Source organism: Mandrillus leucophaeus, unplaced genomic scaffold, assembly GCF_000951045.1.
Source record: "Mandrillus leucophaeus isolate KB7577 unplaced genomic scaffold, Mleu.le_1.0 Scaffold458, whole genome shotgun sequence".
Taxonomy (NCBI): domain Eukaryota; kingdom Metazoa; phylum Chordata; class Mammalia; order Primates; family Cercopithecidae; genus Mandrillus; species Mandrillus leucophaeus.
This window is the reverse complement of record NW_012104898.1, coordinates 337,485-356,536: the sequence shown is the minus strand read 5'-3', so window position 1 is coordinate 356,536 and position 19,052 is coordinate 337,485. Positions and strand designations below refer to the sequence as shown.

The 19,052-nt window shown below is 39.4% G+C and overlaps 1 protein-coding gene across 1 annotated transcript in view; it reads left to right on the top strand.

The window, feature by feature from the left end:
* Positions 1-19,052, top strand: part of PXDNL (peroxidasin-like) — a 560,917-nt gene that overhangs the window by 353,986 nt on the left and 187,879 nt on the right. Inside the window, exons 5-6 of the mRNA XM_011994460.1 lie at positions 5,632-5,703; positions 15,330-15,401. Of these exons, the coding sequence (XP_011849850.1) occupies positions 5,632-5,703; positions 15,330-15,401 (144 nt within the window). The remainder of the gene's footprint in view (positions 1-5,631; positions 5,704-15,329; positions 15,402-19,052) is intronic.

Here is a 19,052-nt window from a genome sequence, read left to right as displayed (position 1 = left end):
CTCGGGGTGGTTGTATAAATAAATATTTACTCAGATAAGAGATGTCACATGTGTTTTCAGTGCTCACAAAAATGTGTGATTCTAACATGTCCCTTTGGAGTGAGATGGATTCTCCTGGAGAAGCCCCAGGAAGACTTTGCTAGATGCCTTCTAGGTTCATTAGTGCTCAAGGATTCTATAAAGTTTTAGGAAATACAATTAAACATACAATTAAAAATACAATTAAACATTATTACAGATCTTACTAAAGTCAGGCTTGTGTAAATGTTTGGGATGGTTCTTCCCCCAAGGAAATGTAATACCATTTTAGGTTGTTGAGCTGATATTAACTCAGAAAGCTTTTATTAGGGTTCATACTCCCATCTTTTGTTTTATACCATAGAACATATGAAGAGTTCAATGTCTTATCCTCACATTTGCAAAGACGATGCTCATGCAAAAATACTGACTGATCATTCATTCTTTCAGTGATCAGCTATGCATTGACTATCCATTTGTCAAACTCTGCTAAGAAACTAGGGATGTGAATATTACTTTAAATCCAATATGATTTCTGTCTTCATGGACCTTAGAGTTTAGTTAGGGCAGACAGACATGGATCACATAATCACTCAAAGAAATGTAACGTTGCAACAGTACAATGTTGGGTGAACCCATAACAGGGGCATTTGACCAGGAGCGCAGGGAAGGCTTTCCAAGGAAAGAGCACAGTAAGATCTGAAAACAAGTCTGGAATTACCAGTCAAGAAGGGTGGGAAGGTTTACTGGGCTACAAAGACAATCATTCAGAGACTGCTGTGGGCAGGAGTATGGCAGGTATGTGGCTGGGAGGAGGCCAGAGCACTGGGATTGAGGTGGGGCAAGAGGGGATAAAGGAGAGACTGGAAGGGCATTTTCAGGCAAGAACAGGCTAGAACTTGGGCTCTGTTAAAAAATTCTGTCTTTATTTCTATAGAAATTAAAAGTCATTTAAGGGTCTTGTATTTCTTTTGAGGGTAGACCAGATGCATGTAGGGAGACCAGTTTGTTCTAATATTTTAGTACCTGAGGGCATAGTTTGCTCTAGTGTGGAAGTAGTGGGTAAGAGGAGAATGGAGTACATTCAAGAGATATTTAGGAAGCAAAACAAAAAACAAACAAACAAACAAACACACACACACACACAGAATTGGGTAAGTTCTTCTATTTTAGTACCTGAGGGCATAGTTTGCTCTAGTGTGGAAGTAGTGGGTAAGAGGAGAATGGAGTGCATTCAAGAGACATTTAGGAAGCAAAATAAAAACAAACAAACAAACAAACACAGAATTGGGTAAGATACAGGGAGTGAGGGAGACGGTGGGGTCAGTGCTGGTTTTCTGAGTTGCGCAAATAGATATACAGCAGTGCCATGAACTGAGACAAGCAAAAATGGAGGACAGCCAATATGGTGAAGGAAGATCCTGGGCTGGGTTTCATACACGTTGGATTTGAGGTTCCTTGAGACATCTAGGATGTCTTAAATCCTTAAACGACAATGTCTTTTAAGAAGACATTGGGTGCATGAATTTAGGTCCTAGAGGTAAATTTGGGTTGGAGATGTAACTTGTAGGTCTTCTGCATAGAGATAATAATTGAAGCCAGGGGTGTTGATGAAAGCATCTGGGGAAGCTAAGTATGAATCAACATGACACGACAATGGCAATAATTTCCTGTCTGCTTTAAATGAAGGGATAACTACTAATTCATTTACATGTAAACTTGATGAAGTGACTTAAACAGATTTAAAATCCTCTCAAGTAATCATTCATATTTATCTACCTGCAATAGATATCTAAAAATGACAGGGTTATCCACAGCCTAGAAAAGTAAGGTGTAGGAGAGGATACTCTTGCTATCTTGTCAAAGCTCAGAAGGGAGTGGAGATCAAAGCTAACTCCCTCCTTATTTGAATCTGCTAAAGCCATCACATAAATCAAACACATATAACCTAAAACATCCTACTGCTTTAAATTGACTTACAGTTTTAAAAACATTTTGATAACAATTTTGTTAGAAAATTTGGCAAATCATATGGACACAAAACTTAAATATGCTTGCACTATAATCGAACAGAACTCTCTGGGTTGTCTTATTTTCCTGCAAGGAAATAATCTTACATGCATTTTTCTGATTCATTGGTAGTGAATTCCAATACCAGTTGCTTACCCTACTGTGTATTAGATTGAAGTCCAGCAGAAAACATTTGTCCTTCAGGGCATCCCTGGGTGAGTCTAAGATTGCAGTGATTTATTCTAGGGAAGCATGGCTGGGATGGGGAATAGACAGGGCTCTGTGATTAGTGGGCTGTCAGTGGGTGCATTGTGGAAAAGGAGATTATGCATTTCTCATGAATTATGAGCAATTCATAGTAAGTATGAATTGCTACCTGTGAAATATTTAAATATTAAATCTATTTATTAATTACTGTGGATTGTAAATCACATAGTAGCTATGTGATATTGGATAAACTGTTGTATGTTATTCTACCCTTTAGATTGTCTCTTTGCCCCAGTTTTAGGTGGCTCAGTGTGTAAGATGCCCTCCCAAGCGAAAGCTGTCTTTCTTTCTAGTTCTAGCAATGCAGACACCTGTGCAAACTATGGAGGATGCACATTTGGTCAATGATGTCAGGAATACTAGTGCTACTTGAAAATTCTTATGCTAAACTCAAGTTTTCTTTATAATAAATTGTTCCAAAGCATTAAAAAGTTGAAAGGAAAAACAACAACAACAACAACAACAAAAACACTTCTGCTGAACTTATACATAGGCTAGAATATTCACTTTGAAAATCTGGGAGTTGTTAGCTTGGCTAAACCACAGACCCGGCTTGTGACTCCTTTCCTGTGACCTGTTAGCTTGTTTTATGACTGGAATGCGATACTTGCCTCCAGTTAAGAACCCCACAGCTTCACATTTAAAAAGCCACTAATGTAGGCAAACTGAGAACAGGAGGGTAAAGAGCCTGAGTTTTGCTGGGTTTGTGGCTTGGATTTACCATTGATTGGCTCTGTGGCCTTGGGCACTTTCCTTCTCCCTGTGGAGTATCTGTTTCCATGCCCGAGAAAGGCTCTGCTCTGGGATTCTTGGATCAGGTTTCCATAGCTCATCTCTGGGTGCTCTGTGTCAGCTGAGCCTGTGCATGGCCATCCCGCTTGCCATTAGAGAGGCTGGCTGTGTGAAACTGAACAAATTACCTTATCTGGGGTATTTATAAACCTACCACACAGTGCGGTTGCAAAAAATTAAAAATGACTAAATACATGTAAAGCACTTAGGACAATAAATATTTTTTTTGCTGTTGCTCTTATTTACTTCATGCTAAGTTTGATGCCCTCATCAGCACTTATTCCTAGTCTTCATAAAATGTCTATTTGTACTCCACAGGCCTGGGCCTGTCCAGTATACACAGAGATTGGAATCCAGTGATGCGATACATTTCACTTGGGAAGAGAAACCTTGTAACGAACCCTCTTTCTAGCTCTTTCTTCACTGCAGTCACAGAGACTTCTCTCTCTTCCCCGCTTTCAGCAGCCAGTCACCCCCCAACACTCCTCCCTCATATCCGTTTTCACTCTCCCAGCCCCTACCTCCTTTTTAATGTGCTAGACCAGTGATGCAGGTAATGATTTTGTGGGTGACAGTGTGTGAGTGCATGGGAGTGACTATGTGTGTGTGACTATGTTAGTGTATGTGAGCATATATGTGAATACATGTGTCAGTGTGTGAAAGTGTGTTAGTGTACGAGACAGTGTGAGTGTGAGCATGACAGTGTGTGAGTGTGTGAGATTAGGTGAGTGTGTGCGAGTGTATAGATGTGTATCTGAGTGTGACAGTGTGTGTTAGTGTATGTGAGAGTGTATGTGAACAAGTGTGAGTGCGCACGCGTGTCCAAGAGTGTGTGTGTTAGCGTAAGTGTGGTAGTGTATATGAGTATATGTGAGTGAGTGTGTGAGTGTGAGCATTTGTGAGTACGAGGGAGTCTGTCAACATGCAAGGGTGTGTTCATATGAGTGTGTTAGAGTGTATCAGTGTGAGACAATGTGAGAGTGTGTGTCTGTGACTATGAAAGTATGTGTGAAGCTGAGAGTGTCTGTATGTGTGAGAGTCTGTTATGAGTGTGAGTGTGTGTATAATTCAAGGCAACCAAAGTAAAATTGTTTCATGCTATCCCTAAGGCAATTATTGCTGGGTCTTATACAATGTCACCACTGTAAAATGTCACCACTTTTAAAATGAACAGAACTCCTGGGAGGAATGCATGGGACAAGGGCCAGGATGCTGAATTTCAGAGAGTGGTATAGTGTAGCACTGACTCTGGATCCAACCTAAGGTAATCTGAAACAAGCATACGTTCCCAGCGACATGGTTTTCATTCTCTTGTGATTATTTTACTTTTTCATTATGTGTCCCAAGTGCTCTTTCTATAATAATGATTTATAAGAAGGAAGCCTAGGAATGAAGTAAAAGTATTTTTTCTTAAACATTTTTCTTTTCTCCTTTCAAAAATATTTCTAATTGTGATGAAATAAATACATTTTATGCAAACATGGGCTGTAAAGCTTTCTTTTTACTTTCCTGTCCTTACTTCAAGTCAGATAGCTTCCCATTGACAAAATCAAGTACCATTCACTGTGTCTTCCCACATACATGTACAATATCCTCTTTTTCCAATTTGGTGTGAAACTTTGTTGCTTTTCATGATAACTTTGTATCTACAGTGCTTTCCTCAGCAGTTCACTATAGACTGCTGTATATTACTGTTGGTTTCATTGATAGTATTTGAAAAAGCTGTGTTGAGAAGTCAGGTTCAGGGAATACATTTAAATTTTCTAAGAGGAGTGTGCAGCCTTCCCCACGGATCCTTCTGTCTGTTGGGAAGATTTGCTTCGCAAAGGTCTGCTCGGCTGTCTGCTCTGGAAGCGTGCTTCTCCATTTCATCACAAGATTTCTGAAGGAAATGCAAGCCTTTCTGTCTTCAGTTGCCCTGTTTTAGGAGAAGGCTTTCTGAAATGGAAGCTTAGGAAATAACTCCTGGATCAGTTGCACAGAGGGGATACCGAGGTCTGAAAAACTCTAATTCCAAAAGGATTAAAATAAGACACATTACTTCTCATCCATCCCCCAGGGTTAAGATTAATTCGAGTATGAGGATCATACGACATCAAATATGTCATCCTTTGACTCCCTCAGACAGGACACTTCTCCCTGTTCTGAAATGTAAATAAGCGTGTGGTCACTTGTAATGTATCTTATTACGTTTGAAATCTTAACTATTACCCTAACTTCACTTACTTTAAACATTTTAATGAGTAAAAGAGTAATTTCAACAACCAGTTAGCATCGACTCAAGAGGCTCCCTGGGAAAAGGGGGCAGCATCATGCCCCTTTCTGGGTGGACTTCGGATTCCCCTTTGGAACATCAGGATTTTAGACCCAGGAGTGTGAAGAACAGAAGCGACAAAATATCTGAGTTTCTGATTTTGGTATGTGACTTATAGTGGTTGGAGCCAGTGAAATTCACAATTTCAGCTGAAGCAATTGCTAATTCTTCAAACATTTTATTTTACTTACCAGCACAAGGAATAACCAATTTGAATTTTTGCCTTCCAGGTACATTCATTTCAACCAACTAGAAACGCTACAGCCAGAGACCTTTGGAGACCTTCCGAAATTAGAGCGACTGTAAGTGTTGACCCTTTAGATGTCCTTTGCTTCTGCTTTACATTTTCCGTTTATACAACCCATCTGACTGCCATGGAGATCAGGCCACTTTGCCGTGAGCTTTAGAGGCATAGCCTGTACCTTGGCACTATAAAACAGAGTTAATATAAAGCTTTCTATAGTTTAAGATCAATGGAGAAAAGGTGAAATAGCCAATTAAAAAATAGGGCAAAAGAGAGGAAGAAGCACTTCACAAATGAGGGACAGCTATTTAAAAAACTTACATCAGGGGCCGGGCATAGTGGCTCACACCTGTAATCCCAGCACTCTGGGAGGCCGAGGTGGGCAGATCACCTGAGTTCATTCAGGAGTTCGATACCAGCTTGGCCAAGATGGTGAAACCCTGTCTCTGCTAAAAATACAAAAAAGTAGCTGAGCCTGGTGGCATACTCCTGTAATCCCAGCTACTCGGGAGGCTGAGGCACGAGAATCGCTTGAACCCGGGAGGCGTAGGTTGCAGTGAGCCAAGATCGTGCCACTGCACTCCAGCCTGGGTTGCAGAGTGAGACTCTGTCTCAAAAAGAAAGAAAGAAAGAAAGAAACAAACAAACAAAACCTTACAGCAGAATGTTGTATAGCTGATCATATACATCCCCTATGACCTAGCAGTTTCACTTTCGAGTACATACACAGCAGAAGTGCACACATGTATGCACCAGATGATGTGTTCTTGTATTTGCAGCAGCATTATTTCTGGTAACTCCACACTGAGAACTACTCAAGTCTCCAATAACAAAATGGTAGAGAAATAAGCTGTTGTACATTCATAAAATAGAATACTATACTGCAAGACGGATGGATGTCAGAAACATTCTGAGAAGAATAATCTAAACACTGGAAATTCCATAGTTCTATTTTATCCTCAAAAGAAATTTTAAGAGATAGGAGTAATATATGCAGTATTGAGAAGTCAAATGCTGCTTACCTTTGGTGGGAGAGAGGACGTTAGAAATGCCAGGAGGAGCCTCTGTAGGCCTGGCAATGTTTTGTGTTCTTTGTTTTTCCTGGGTGGTAATTACACAGCTGTGTTCACTTTCAGGCAAGGCATTGTACTCTACATCACAATGTCTGCACTTTTCCGGATGTATTTTGTATTTCAATGAAGGCTTATTAAACAGACAATGACAAACCACAGGGGCACTTGGACAGCCTTCTTCTGTTTTGTCTTTTATCAAATAAAGATACTCTACTACTTCAGTTCTTCTAATACCTTATATTAATAAATTCATTGTATCTAGCTGATGATATGCTATTTTTCTCTGAAAAGAAAGAAAGTGTGGAATTACATAGCTAACCTTAACCAGAAATCTGTTTTCCCTAAAAGAAAATTTGAATTAAAATTTTATGTTTAAAAAAGGATGCCCTTAAATAATACACAAAATAGATCAGTAAAATTAAAGACTAAGGAGAGCAAGTTAACCACTTTCTTATGCAGTTACTGCAACCTCATTTGCCTATGGAAGTGTAGCAGTTGCAAGCCATACAATCACATGGTTTGCTTTTGTTTACTTTGTGCTGGAGGCATGTGATCGTGAACAGGAAATGAGGAAGGAAAATGTGTTGTACTACTCCTTCTCTGCTCTAACCTGTGTGAGCAGGGAGCCAGCCCTGTGCAGGACAGCCATGGTGCAAAACAGATGGATTGTTCAAGATTTAGCATCACAATGGTTGATACCTTCAAAACACATGAGACACCAACTTTAATTTGAAGGATTTTTTTTTTTTGTCAAATTGTTAGTCTTGTATTCCTGTGGTGTAGCAATAAACCACTAAGCCTTGTATTTTTGCTGTGAAGCCAATAAACCACCAAGACTCAAAATCCTCACCAACAGCAGCCCTGAAAACTGTGAAGATGGGAAGGGGAGAGTCCTGCTGCCTGGGAAGGTGTGGAAGCCCTGGCAGGCAGGCCCATGGCAGTGGTGGTGGGGCTTGCCTTTATAGAAAGGACTTCTTAGCTTGGGATCCATGAGTGGGCTCGGAAGGCATGGAATGGACCAACTAAAAAAGCTTTAGCTTCTGGTTTCTTTCCTATTGTCTAAATATATTTGTATCTATTTTAACCTTGTAGTACAGACATGTAGTATCAAATTGTATCACACAATAGAGCTCCTGAAAGAAAACTTGATCTTGGACCCTCTCTCCAAAGGCGGCTTCTTTTAGCTATTTCTCTTTTATATTCTTTGGTTGTTGCCATCATAATTATCTAGTGTATTAGGGTTCTCTAGAGGGACAGAACTAATAGGATAGATAGATGCTATATAAAGGGGAGTTTATTAAGGAGTATTAACTTACATAATCACAAGGTCCCACAATAGACCATCTGCAAGCTGAGGAGCAAGGAAGCCAGTCTGAGAACTTGGAGTCTGATGTTTGAGGACAAAAAGAATGCAGCTCAGGAGAAAGATGTAGTCTGGGAGGCTAAGCCAGTCTAATCTTTTCATGTTCTTCTGCCTGCTTTTTATTCTGGTCACACTGGCAACTGATTAGATGGTGCCCTCCCAGGTTAAGGGTGGGTCTGCCTTTCCCAGTCCACTGACTCAAATGTTAATCTCCTTTGGCAACACCCTCACAAGCACACCAAGGATCAATATTTTGTATCTTTCAATCCAATCAAATTAACACTCAGTATTAACTGTCACAAATAGGTAATAGATTTTTATTTCATTCCTTTTCCACTGTAGAAGATACCAATTTTCACTCTGAAGATCAGAATTTATCTTGCTTATGCTATCCCTGTGTGATACAGACACACACACCTGCATGCACACACACATGCATGCACACACACAGACACACACACACACTAGAAGGTCAATTACATACCGATAAGTGAACTAAATATATATATATATACACACATCTTCACTCTGTTAGCTATGTTATTATCTTTATATTACTCAGATATTCAACATGTTTAGCCTACCCTGCAACTACAATGAAATTTCTTGCTGTTGACCATAAATTACCTTGAACAATTGAAAGTATATATTATTTTAACTAAATTATTGTAGGGTCAGGAAACATGCTCACATTTTATTTCTTTCTCTTTGTGTAAATATTATGAATCTGGCCACTTCAAAAATAATTGTCTTAATAAAAGGGCAATTTTCTTGTGTGATTTAAATTATTTAAAATAATGTCATGTCTTTGGTTTATATTTGAACTGTTACTTTCGTATATATTTTTTGCTCTTCCTGGACATTCTAAATGCATTATGTGCCTTTGCAATATCTTCACATTTTTTATGTCACCAAATTATATAAAGCATGTCATTTCTCTTTTACACCAGAAACCCATTTTCTAATTTGAACTGACTTTTCATTAGGATTAGTGTCATCTGCCATCAACCTGGAATTTCCCTTCACTAATTGCTTGAGTGAAGTCCATGGTTTCTCGTCTCCATTCTTCCTTTTTCTTGTGTTACTTCTTTGTTCTGCTGGAACACATGTTGAAGAACTTACTATGAAAAGTCTTAAGGGAGATAGTTTTGATAATCTTTGAATGCCTGAAATTGTATGTATTATTTCCTCATAATTAGTTGATAGGTCATCTGTTATAAAATTGTAAGTTCAAGAAGTTTCCCTTGATCTTTGAAGAGTCCATTCTATTTCTTCTAGCCTATTATCATTCTGTTTTATAGGAAATAAATTTTATTTTCACAGAGAGGTTTAAAATTTTATGGTTATTCTTTATTTTTAAAAATCTTACAGGCCAGGTGTAATGGCCTGTGCTCCCAGCACTTTGAGAGGCTGAGGTGGGAGGATTGCTTGAGCCCAGAAGTTCCAGACTAGCCTGGGCAACATAGCAAAAACCAATCTCTACAAAAAATAAAAATAAAAATAAATTAGCTGAGCATGATGGCAGGCACCTGTAGTCTCAGCTACTTGGGAAGCTGAGGAAGGAGGACTGCTTGAGCCTAGCAGGTTGAGGCTGCAATGAACCATGATTGTGCCACTGTACTCCAGCCTGAGTGAAGGGTGAGACCTTGTCTCTAAATAAATATATAGTTAAAATCAAAATAAAATCTTATAAATTTACATCAAGGAATGTGACTTTTCAATTATTGGAGTTTTCAATGTAAAGACAAATCCATCCACAATTTTGAAAGATTATCTTTAATTATTTATTTGACTATGTTTCCCTTTATTCCTTCTGTCTTCTCTTCTAGACATACTGTAATTGAATATTAGATCATCTGGATCTCTACATTTTTTATCTTTTGTTTTATAATATCTGTTATTTTGTCATTTTGATTCCTAATTTTGTATGTTTTACTTAATTTTTGACATTTACTATGTGGAAATATTTTTTAATCAGAATTTAATTACTAAGAGATCTTTCTTGTTTCCCATTTATTTATCTTCTATAGAAACTTATCCTTTTTTTATAAGTATGATATATATTGAAGTCTCTGAGTACATGTAATAATTGTAATGCTCTCTTACTTTTTTTCTCTAGTTATTGGAATTTCTCTGTTTCTTCTGGCATTGTTTTCCCTTTTTAAAATATTGGTCTTTCTTTTTCATGTTCCTAATTAACCTCCCATGCCTTGTGATTCTTCATTGTCTATTGACATTTGAAATTAGAAGCATTTCAATTGGTAGTGTGAGTTTCACCTGCTCTCTTTTACATAAGTTTATTTTCTTACAAAATTTCCCCTTTGGTGTAAATTTTAGTTTGCACAATTGGAAGTAAAATGCAGGTTTATCTTCCAAAAATTCCAGAATGAGGAAGGCTTTTTCACTTGGGTTTCAGCTCCACAAAAATTCCATTACTTTTCTTCTTCCAATTTGTTCAATTTCTTTGGAAAAAAAATCTCTATTTCTATGTCTATCTCATCTATCACTATATCATTAACATTTTTCCTCTTAGCTGTTGGTGTTCTGGATGGTGGCTACTAATTATTGTGTTTCTCCATCCAGGTCTTTGTGAACCCTTGTTTCCAATCTCCCTTCTCCCTCCTCTGCCCCTGCCTTAACTGTTTGGGGTCTCTGGGCGACACACAGTCAGATTGCTCCGCCTCATAGGATTCTCTGGGCTGCAGCTTTCTCTCCTATTTCATCTGTCAACATTTTCTCATGCATTATATTTATCCAGAATTTGCTGAATACTCTTATCTGTTGGTGACCTTCCACATTCTGCCCTCTTGATGAATATGGATATATTTGTTCATATTAAGCATCCCGGTAATTATTTCAGTGGAGACTCAAAAGAGATTGAGGAAGATTTGCATATCTACTTCACTATTTTGGACTAAAATTCTTTTCCCCGTAACTTTGAAATTTGTTTGCTGAAATAATATTTTTATTGCTAAAATTATCCTATTAAGGCATTTCTAAATTCAAGCAAATTTACCATGACTTTATCTGCGAACTGCACATAGTCAAGTAATGTGCATTCAGCAGCAGCAGCACAATGCCTAGAATGGTTCTTTATTGTCATGATTTGACAAAAGCCCCTTTGTGTTATATTCATAAATACTAACCTCTAACACCTGGGTAGGAATGTTCTTTTCAGTGAAGTCATGATCTCAATACAATCAAGGAAGTCCTGCATCTCCCTCTTTTCTATAAAAAGAAGGATTGATTTGAAAATCTTCACTTTACCAAGTTAGGTTTTCTCCAAAAGATAAGTCTTATCTTCAAACACAATCAACTACTTACTATTATGTTACCAAGCAAAAGAATCCAAGCACATTTAGTGGAACCACATGGATTAGAATGTTCAAGTTGCTTTAGAGCTTGGTGCTCAGGCAGAAAATCGAAGTGGTGCTTTCATTAAAGTATGTCAAGCATTACAGAATTTGGACTTTTTGGCTAAAAATTTATGGTTGGTATTAAAGAACACAGAGTCCACCAGACTGGACAATGTTGTCTCTATCTGGCATGCACCTCAGTAAAGCTGAGGCCATTTCAAGAAGTTTTGTCAAGGAGTAGGATCTGAATATGACTTTTACTCTGCTTCTCAAAAGTCTCCTGGATTTTCAAGGAATACATCTTGAAACATTAACTTAAACCTTAGGCAGAAGATTTACTTTCTTAGAACATTTATGAGGAAAGTGCTCATTCATTACTTGACTTTTTTGGATAATATGCATGTTTCTGTCACAGGAACGAGACAAGTCTTTGTATAAGCTCTGTATAAACTTTGTATAAAAGTAGATACTGCTCAAATACTATTTTTTTGATCAAGCATCTTTGACAGAAGACAGCAGCAGCAAATAATTATATAAACTTTTTGGCCAGGTGCAGTGGCTCCTGCCTGTAATCCCAGCACTTTGGGAGGTTGAGGCAGGCGATCATGATGTCAAGAGATGGAGACCATTCTGGCCAACATGGTGAAACCCTGTCTCTTCTAAAAATACAAAAAATTAGCTGGGTGTGGTGGTGTGCGCCTGTAGCTACTTAGGAGGCTGAGGCAGGAGAATCACTTGAACCCAGGAGGCAGAGGTTTCAATGAGCCGAGATCTTGCCACTGCACTGCAGCCTGGCAAGAGTGAGACTCTGTCTCAAAAGAAAAAAAAACCTATCTATCTATCTATCTATCTATCTATCTATCTATCTATCTATCTATCTATCTATCTATCCATCTATCTATCTATCTAAACTTTTTAACATAGGAAGAAGTGCTTTTCAGCTTCTTGTTGGGAGTAAAGCAATCAAAGTCGTCTACAAGCAGAAATCAACAAATGCATTGCAGAACTGTTTTGAAGATTAATTTCAGGAAAGTTGGAAAGAAGAAAGGAAAAAAAGAAACTGCAAGCACACATTTTTGCACCCCATGCAAATCAGTACTGCTAAAACAGTACTACTGTTTTAATTTACTGAATACTACTAGGATAGTATTCTAGGAGATAAGCAATGACAATTATAATCATAATTTCTCCTTTATACATAAAGGGACTGAGACTTAGATTAATCTGCTTGAAAGGAAATTGTTATAGAAATATCAAGTAGCAGTAATATCTGATTTGGGAATCATATAACATGTTTGACATAAACTGTTGTAAAATATCATTGATTTGGATATTTTGTCACCATTTGTACAAAATTAAGAAAAAAATTCAAGAATGATTTTTCAATATTTACATACCTTGCTTCATACCTTGCTTCAAAATCTGTGATGATGGAAATGTTTTACTTTTCTTTTGATTTGTTTTGCCTGTTAAGCAATAAATTCTGGTCTGCTTGGCTTGGAAAATAAATAATATCTTTCAATATTCAATCATGGATGCAATTTCCAGCCTCTAAAATACATTTAAAGAAAGAACAACAGTCTTTCTACTGTTGTTATCTTGCAGAACTGCACTGCTTATAAAATAATGAAGAAAACTTTGATTTTACCTAGCAAAAATAAAGCAGGCATAAATTGTCCTGGTAATTTGGCTTTTCCCAAGGTTCAGTGCAATCTACTATAAGTTGTTTCTCCATCATGAAACTCTGTTCCAGTGTTCCCCAAGATAAGGAAATGGCATACGGCTAGGGCTTGATGTAGAGAATGAGAATTACTGCATCATACATCTGCACATTGTTGAAGAAAAAGTTATTCAACAACGTTTGTTAAAGCATGGCAAGAAAGATGTTATTCAAGGAGGGCCATGGTGACAGGTATAGGTATAGGGCCCCAGTGCAATGGAGTTATGCACTGGGGGAGAAAGATTGGGCTGAATTCCAAATACACCATGAGCAAGTGGGAGTTGATAGCCCAGGAGCAGGGTGGAGTCAATGGATGAAAAATCACCCAGAGGAAACATTAGGGGAAAGGCTCAGGGTGACCCTATTTAACAGGACTCTTTGTGATGATCAAATATCACATGGGAAATCATGCGGATGAGGAATTTCAGGTGTCAAGGGGCGGGAGGTGCTGGTTAAACTTAGTAGCAGGGTTCTTACTAAAATTGGACAATGTAGAGATGGACATGGAAAGCCGAAAGTCAGGTCTAGTTGGAAAAGAGCTCAGGAGAACCTGTGTAGAGTTTGGTCAAGCAGAGAGTCTTTGTCAATATCCATCTTCACGTCATCATCCCTAGCCAATGCTTCTGAATTGGGTGAATCAGATGGGGCCGGTAAAGACAAGCACAGGGAATCAAAATAGGAAGGATCAGGAAAACTTTTTATCTTCTCAGATGTGCATCAGTGAAATTCAAGTTCCCAAAATAGTAGAAATAGTTTGGTCCCAGCTCACTCCCCCGACCTTAATGCTTAATATAGTTAAAATAAAGCCAAAAACATAAAGGCAAAACACTGATAAGAAAATATGGCCACATGATTTTATTTAATTTTGTGACAGAGGTACTAGTCATGAAGTATAGTTCATAAAGTGGCTGGATGTAGCTAATTGTTAAGTTCAAGATATACATTGATTATTTATGCTAATATCCTTGAGTCTTAATAAAACTGGTTTCCATCTTTTCTCTGTATTGCAGAGACCGTCGTGTTTTCTCTCTTCACACATGGGCTCTTTGCGAATATGTATTCACTGGTCCTCGTGACTAGACAGTCCCTGGCTGGCAATTTTCTTGGTCACAATTTCTCTGGTCATAACGAGGAGAATGGGTATAGCCAAGGCAGCATGGAGGGAGCCAAAGCCAGTGCAGGACTGCTTGGGTGGAGGGAGAGGGAGAAGTACTGAGGCCTGGATCTTCTCCTCCTCCTACCACCCTCCATCACCTCGCAGGGGGCACGGCCTCATAAGTGCACCTCTCTGTGATCTGGCCCTGGACATGTAGAAATGGCTGACTGAGCAGCAGAGCTTGCACATCTCCATGTGATCCCACACGTGCAGGATTACATCAGTTACTCAGGCACCTGCAGGCATCTGTTGTCATATATTGTTGTTCCACTTTTTTTATTTTTTATTTTTTATTTTTTTTGAGACAGAGTCTTACTCTGTCACCCAGGCTGGAGTACAGGGGTGCGATGTCACTTCACTAAAACCTCCACCTCCCCAGTTCAAGCAATTCTCATGCCTCAGCCTCTGGGGTAGCTTGGATTACAGGCACCTGCCACCATGCCTGGCTAATTTTTGTATTTTTGGTAGAGACAGGGTTTCACCATGTCAGCCAGGCTGGTCTCAAACTCCTGACCTCGAGTCATCTGCCCAGCTTGTCCTCCCAAAGTGCTGGGATTACAGGCCTGAGCCACCATGCCTGGCCTGTGCCATTATTTTTAAATTTAAAATATTTAGTTCACAAATAAAAATTGTATGCATTTAAGGTGTACAACATGCTGATTTGATATATGTGTACATTGCATACTGATAATGAATACATTGACTATTTACTTTGATTTCGTCATACTTAAATGTTTATTTTTATGGATTTCTCTTTAGCATTTGTAATCTCTAAGTAAACTAAAAAAATCAAAAGTATACAGATGTGAAAAAATACCCATACAGTAGTGGTAGATAGAGATATGTAAATCTTTAAAACAGATGGTTGTGTAAATGACACTCTGACTTCTGCTTGCCCTTTCTCACTGAAATATTTCAAAAAAGGTATTGGATTCACAGTTAGGTGAAAAGAAAGGTTTTGTTTGTCAAACTCATTATTATTGTATGGTGATTAAAGTTTATCTTTTGTTTTTCAGATTTTTGCATAACAACAAATTATCTAAAATCCCGGCTGGGAGCTTTTCTAATCTGGATTCATTAAAAAGATTGTAAGTGAAAGCAAGTGCATTAACACAAAAACCTTATAATTTCCTCCAAAACAAATCCCAAACAATGGTTGGTTGCCTTCTCCTGCTTTTGCTGTGAAAGACATTGCAATTCTAGCATGTTAGGGAGAAAATGGTTTTGTTAACTGCAGAGCGATAGAGAACCCAGATAATCTTCTGGGCTTTCATGTATTCTCTTAGAAGTGACATTTGAAAGGAGTATTGAAAATAGAAGTTTTCCTCGGTTCTCTGTAATATCCTTGCTGGCTAAATCTAAAGACTCCCAAGGCTTCCTTTTCCTTTAACTTTTTTATGAGTAAAGAGATGTGAGAAGTTCCAAAGAAAATCTGATTCCTCGGGCCAGGCTTCAGTTTTCCCTTGTTGTACGGAGTTGTCTTCCTACTCATTTCCTCCTACATTAAGCAAAACAAAACAAAAATCCCCATTCTTGCAAAGTCTGTGTTCTCCACGCCTTCCTTACTCCCTTCCGTGGGCTGTTGTCCATCACTTTTTTACACCGTTGTCTCTACCCTCCTTCATTCCAGCTGTCTCTTCACTCCCATCTGTGTGTAGCCTTCTACACTATTGATGTTTTATTTTGTGGTTACCGCCCCCCGCCCTCCCCCAGTCCTTGACCCCAAACACAAATATAAGTTCCAGTTATCAGAAAAGGATAGATGCCTGCTTCCCAGATGTCAGTCAGGGAGCACATAATGGAAAACTCACACAGGTGTATTCATCACTGGCCTTGGAGGCTGTATTAGTCTGTTCTCACACTGTTAATAAAGACATACCCGTGACTGGGTAGTTTATAAAGAAAAAGAGGTTTAACGGACTCACAGTTCCTCATGACTGGGGAAGCCTCACAGTCATGGCAGAAGATGAAGAGAGAGCAAAGGAATGTCTTATGTGGTGGCAGGCAAGAGAGCCTGTGCAGGGAACTCCCATTTATAAAACCATCAGATCTCATAAGACTTATTCACTACTGTGAGAACAATATGGGGGAAACTGCCCCTGTGATTTAGTACCCTTGACACATGGGGATTATTACAATTCAAGATGAGATTTTGGTGGGGACACAGTCAAACTATATCATTCCACCCTTGGCCCCTCCCAAATCTCATATCCTCACATTTGAAAACAAATCGTACCTTCCCAACAGTCCCCTAAAGTCTTAACTCATTTCAGCATTACTCAAAAGTCCACAGTCCAAAGTTTCATCTGAGACAAGGCAAGTCCCATCTTCCTATGAGCCTGTAAAATCAAAAGCAAGTTAGTTACTTCCTACATAAAATGGGGGTTCAGGTGTCGGGTAAATACAGTCATTCCAAATGGCAGAAATTGGCCAGAATGAAGGGGCTACAGGTCCTATGCAAGTCCAAAATCCAAAGGGATTTTCGAATCTTAAAGCTCCAAAATGATTTCCTTTGACTCCATGTCTCACGACCAGGCCATATTGATGGAAGAGGTGGGCTCCCATGGTCTTGGGCAGCTCTGCTCCTGTGGCTTTGCAGGGCACAGCCTCCTTCCTGGTTTCTTTCATGGGGTGTGTTGAGTGTCTGCAGCTTTTCCAGGTGCACAGTACAAGCTGTCAGTGGATCTACCATTCTGGGGTCTGGAGGATGTTGGCCCTCTTCTCACAGCTCCACTAGGCAGTGCCCCAGTAGGGACTCTGTGTGGGGGCTCCAACCCCGTATTTTCCTTCCACACTGCCCTGGTAGAGGTTTTCCATGAGGGCCCCATCCCTGCAGCAAACTTCTGCATGGACATTCAGGTATTTCTTTACATTCTCTGAAATCTAGGCAGAGGTTCCCAAACCTCAATTCTTGACTTCTGTACTCCCACAGGTCCAACACCACATGTAAGCTGCTAAGGCTTTGGACTTGCACCCTCTGAAGCAATGACCTGAGAAGTATGTTGACCCCTTTTAGTCATGGCTAGAGCTGAAACAGCTGGGATGCAGGGCACCATGTTCAGAAACTGCATAGAAAAGTGGAGCCCCAGGCCCAGTCCATGAAATCATTTTTCCCTCCTAGGCCTCCAGGCCAGTGATGGGAGGAGCTGCCATTAAGTTCTCTGACATACCCTGGAGACATTTTCCCCATTGTCTTGGTGATTAACATTTGGCCCCTCATGACTTTTCATATTTCTGCAGCCAGCATGAATTTCTCCCCAGAAAATTGGTTTTTCTTTTCTACTGCAGCATCAGGCTACAAATTTTCAAAATTTTTATGCACTGTCACCTCTTGAATGCTTTGCCAACCAGAAATTTCTTCCACCAGATACCTGAAATCATCTCTCTCAAGTTCAAATTTCCACAGATCTCTAGGGCAGGGGCAAAATGCCACCAGTCTCTTTGCATAGCAAGAGTGACCTTCACTCCAGTTCCCAACAAGTTCCCCATCTCCATCTGAGACTATCTCAGTCTGGATTTTATTGTCCATGTCACTATCAGCATTTTGGTCAAAGCTATTAAACATGTCTCTAGGAAATTCCAAGTTTTCCCACATCTCCCTGTCTTCTGAGCCCTCCAAGTCTCTAGGAAGTTCTAAACTTTCAAACAATTTTCTATCTGCTTCTGAACCCTCTAAACTGTTCCAACATCTGCCTGTTATCCAGTTCCAAAGTCCCTTCTACATTTTTGGGAATCTTTACAGCAGTACCCCACTCCCAGTACCAATTTACTATATTAGTCTGTTCTCATACTGCTAATAAAGACACACATGAGACTGGGTAATTTATAAAGAAAAAGAGGTTTAATGGACTCACATTTCCACATGGCTAAGGAGGCCTCACAATCATGGCAGAAGATGAAGAAAGAGCACAGGAATGTCTTACATGGCAGCAGGCAAACGAACCTGTGCAGGGGAACTCCCATTTATAAAACCATCAGATCTTGTGAGACTTATTCACTACCATGAGAACAGTATGGGGGAAACCACCCCTATGACTCAATTATCTTCACCTGGCCCTGCCCTTGACATTTAGGGATTTTTGCATTTCAAGGTGAGATTTGGGTGGGGATACAGCCAAACCATATCAGAGGCTAATATAGTTTGGATGTTGTCCCCTCTAAATCTTATGTGCAATTGTAATCCCTAGTGTCAGATGTGGGGAATGATGGGAGGTCCGTGGGGGCAGATCCTTCATGGCTGAGTGCTGTCCTCCCAATATTGAGTGTGTTTTCTTGAGATCTGGTCATTACAACCTGTGTCACTCTCCACCCTTTCTCCTGCTTTCACCATGTGAAGTGCCTGCTTCTGCTCCTCCTTCCACCATGAGTAAAAGCTTCCTGAGGCCTCCCCCAGAACTAATGCTGGCACTATGCTTCCTGTACAGCCTACAGAACCATGAGCCAATTAAATCTCTTTTCTTATAAATTACCCAGTCTTAGGTATTTTTTTATGGCAATTCAAGAATGACCTAATACAGAGGCCACTTTTGTTGTGGTTGCTCTTCTAATATTGTGTTCCTAGACACAGGTCCATGAGCAAGAGAATGTTATGATTAAGTAAAAATTAGAGCCCTGAGGAAAATAAATCCAGGCCCAACTGGTGCCCAGAAATAACGCTCATAATCTTTGAGTTTAATCAAGGAGACATTTCATGCACTCCTAATCCTTTTCTTCAAGTCTTTATTTCCTACTTTCTTGGT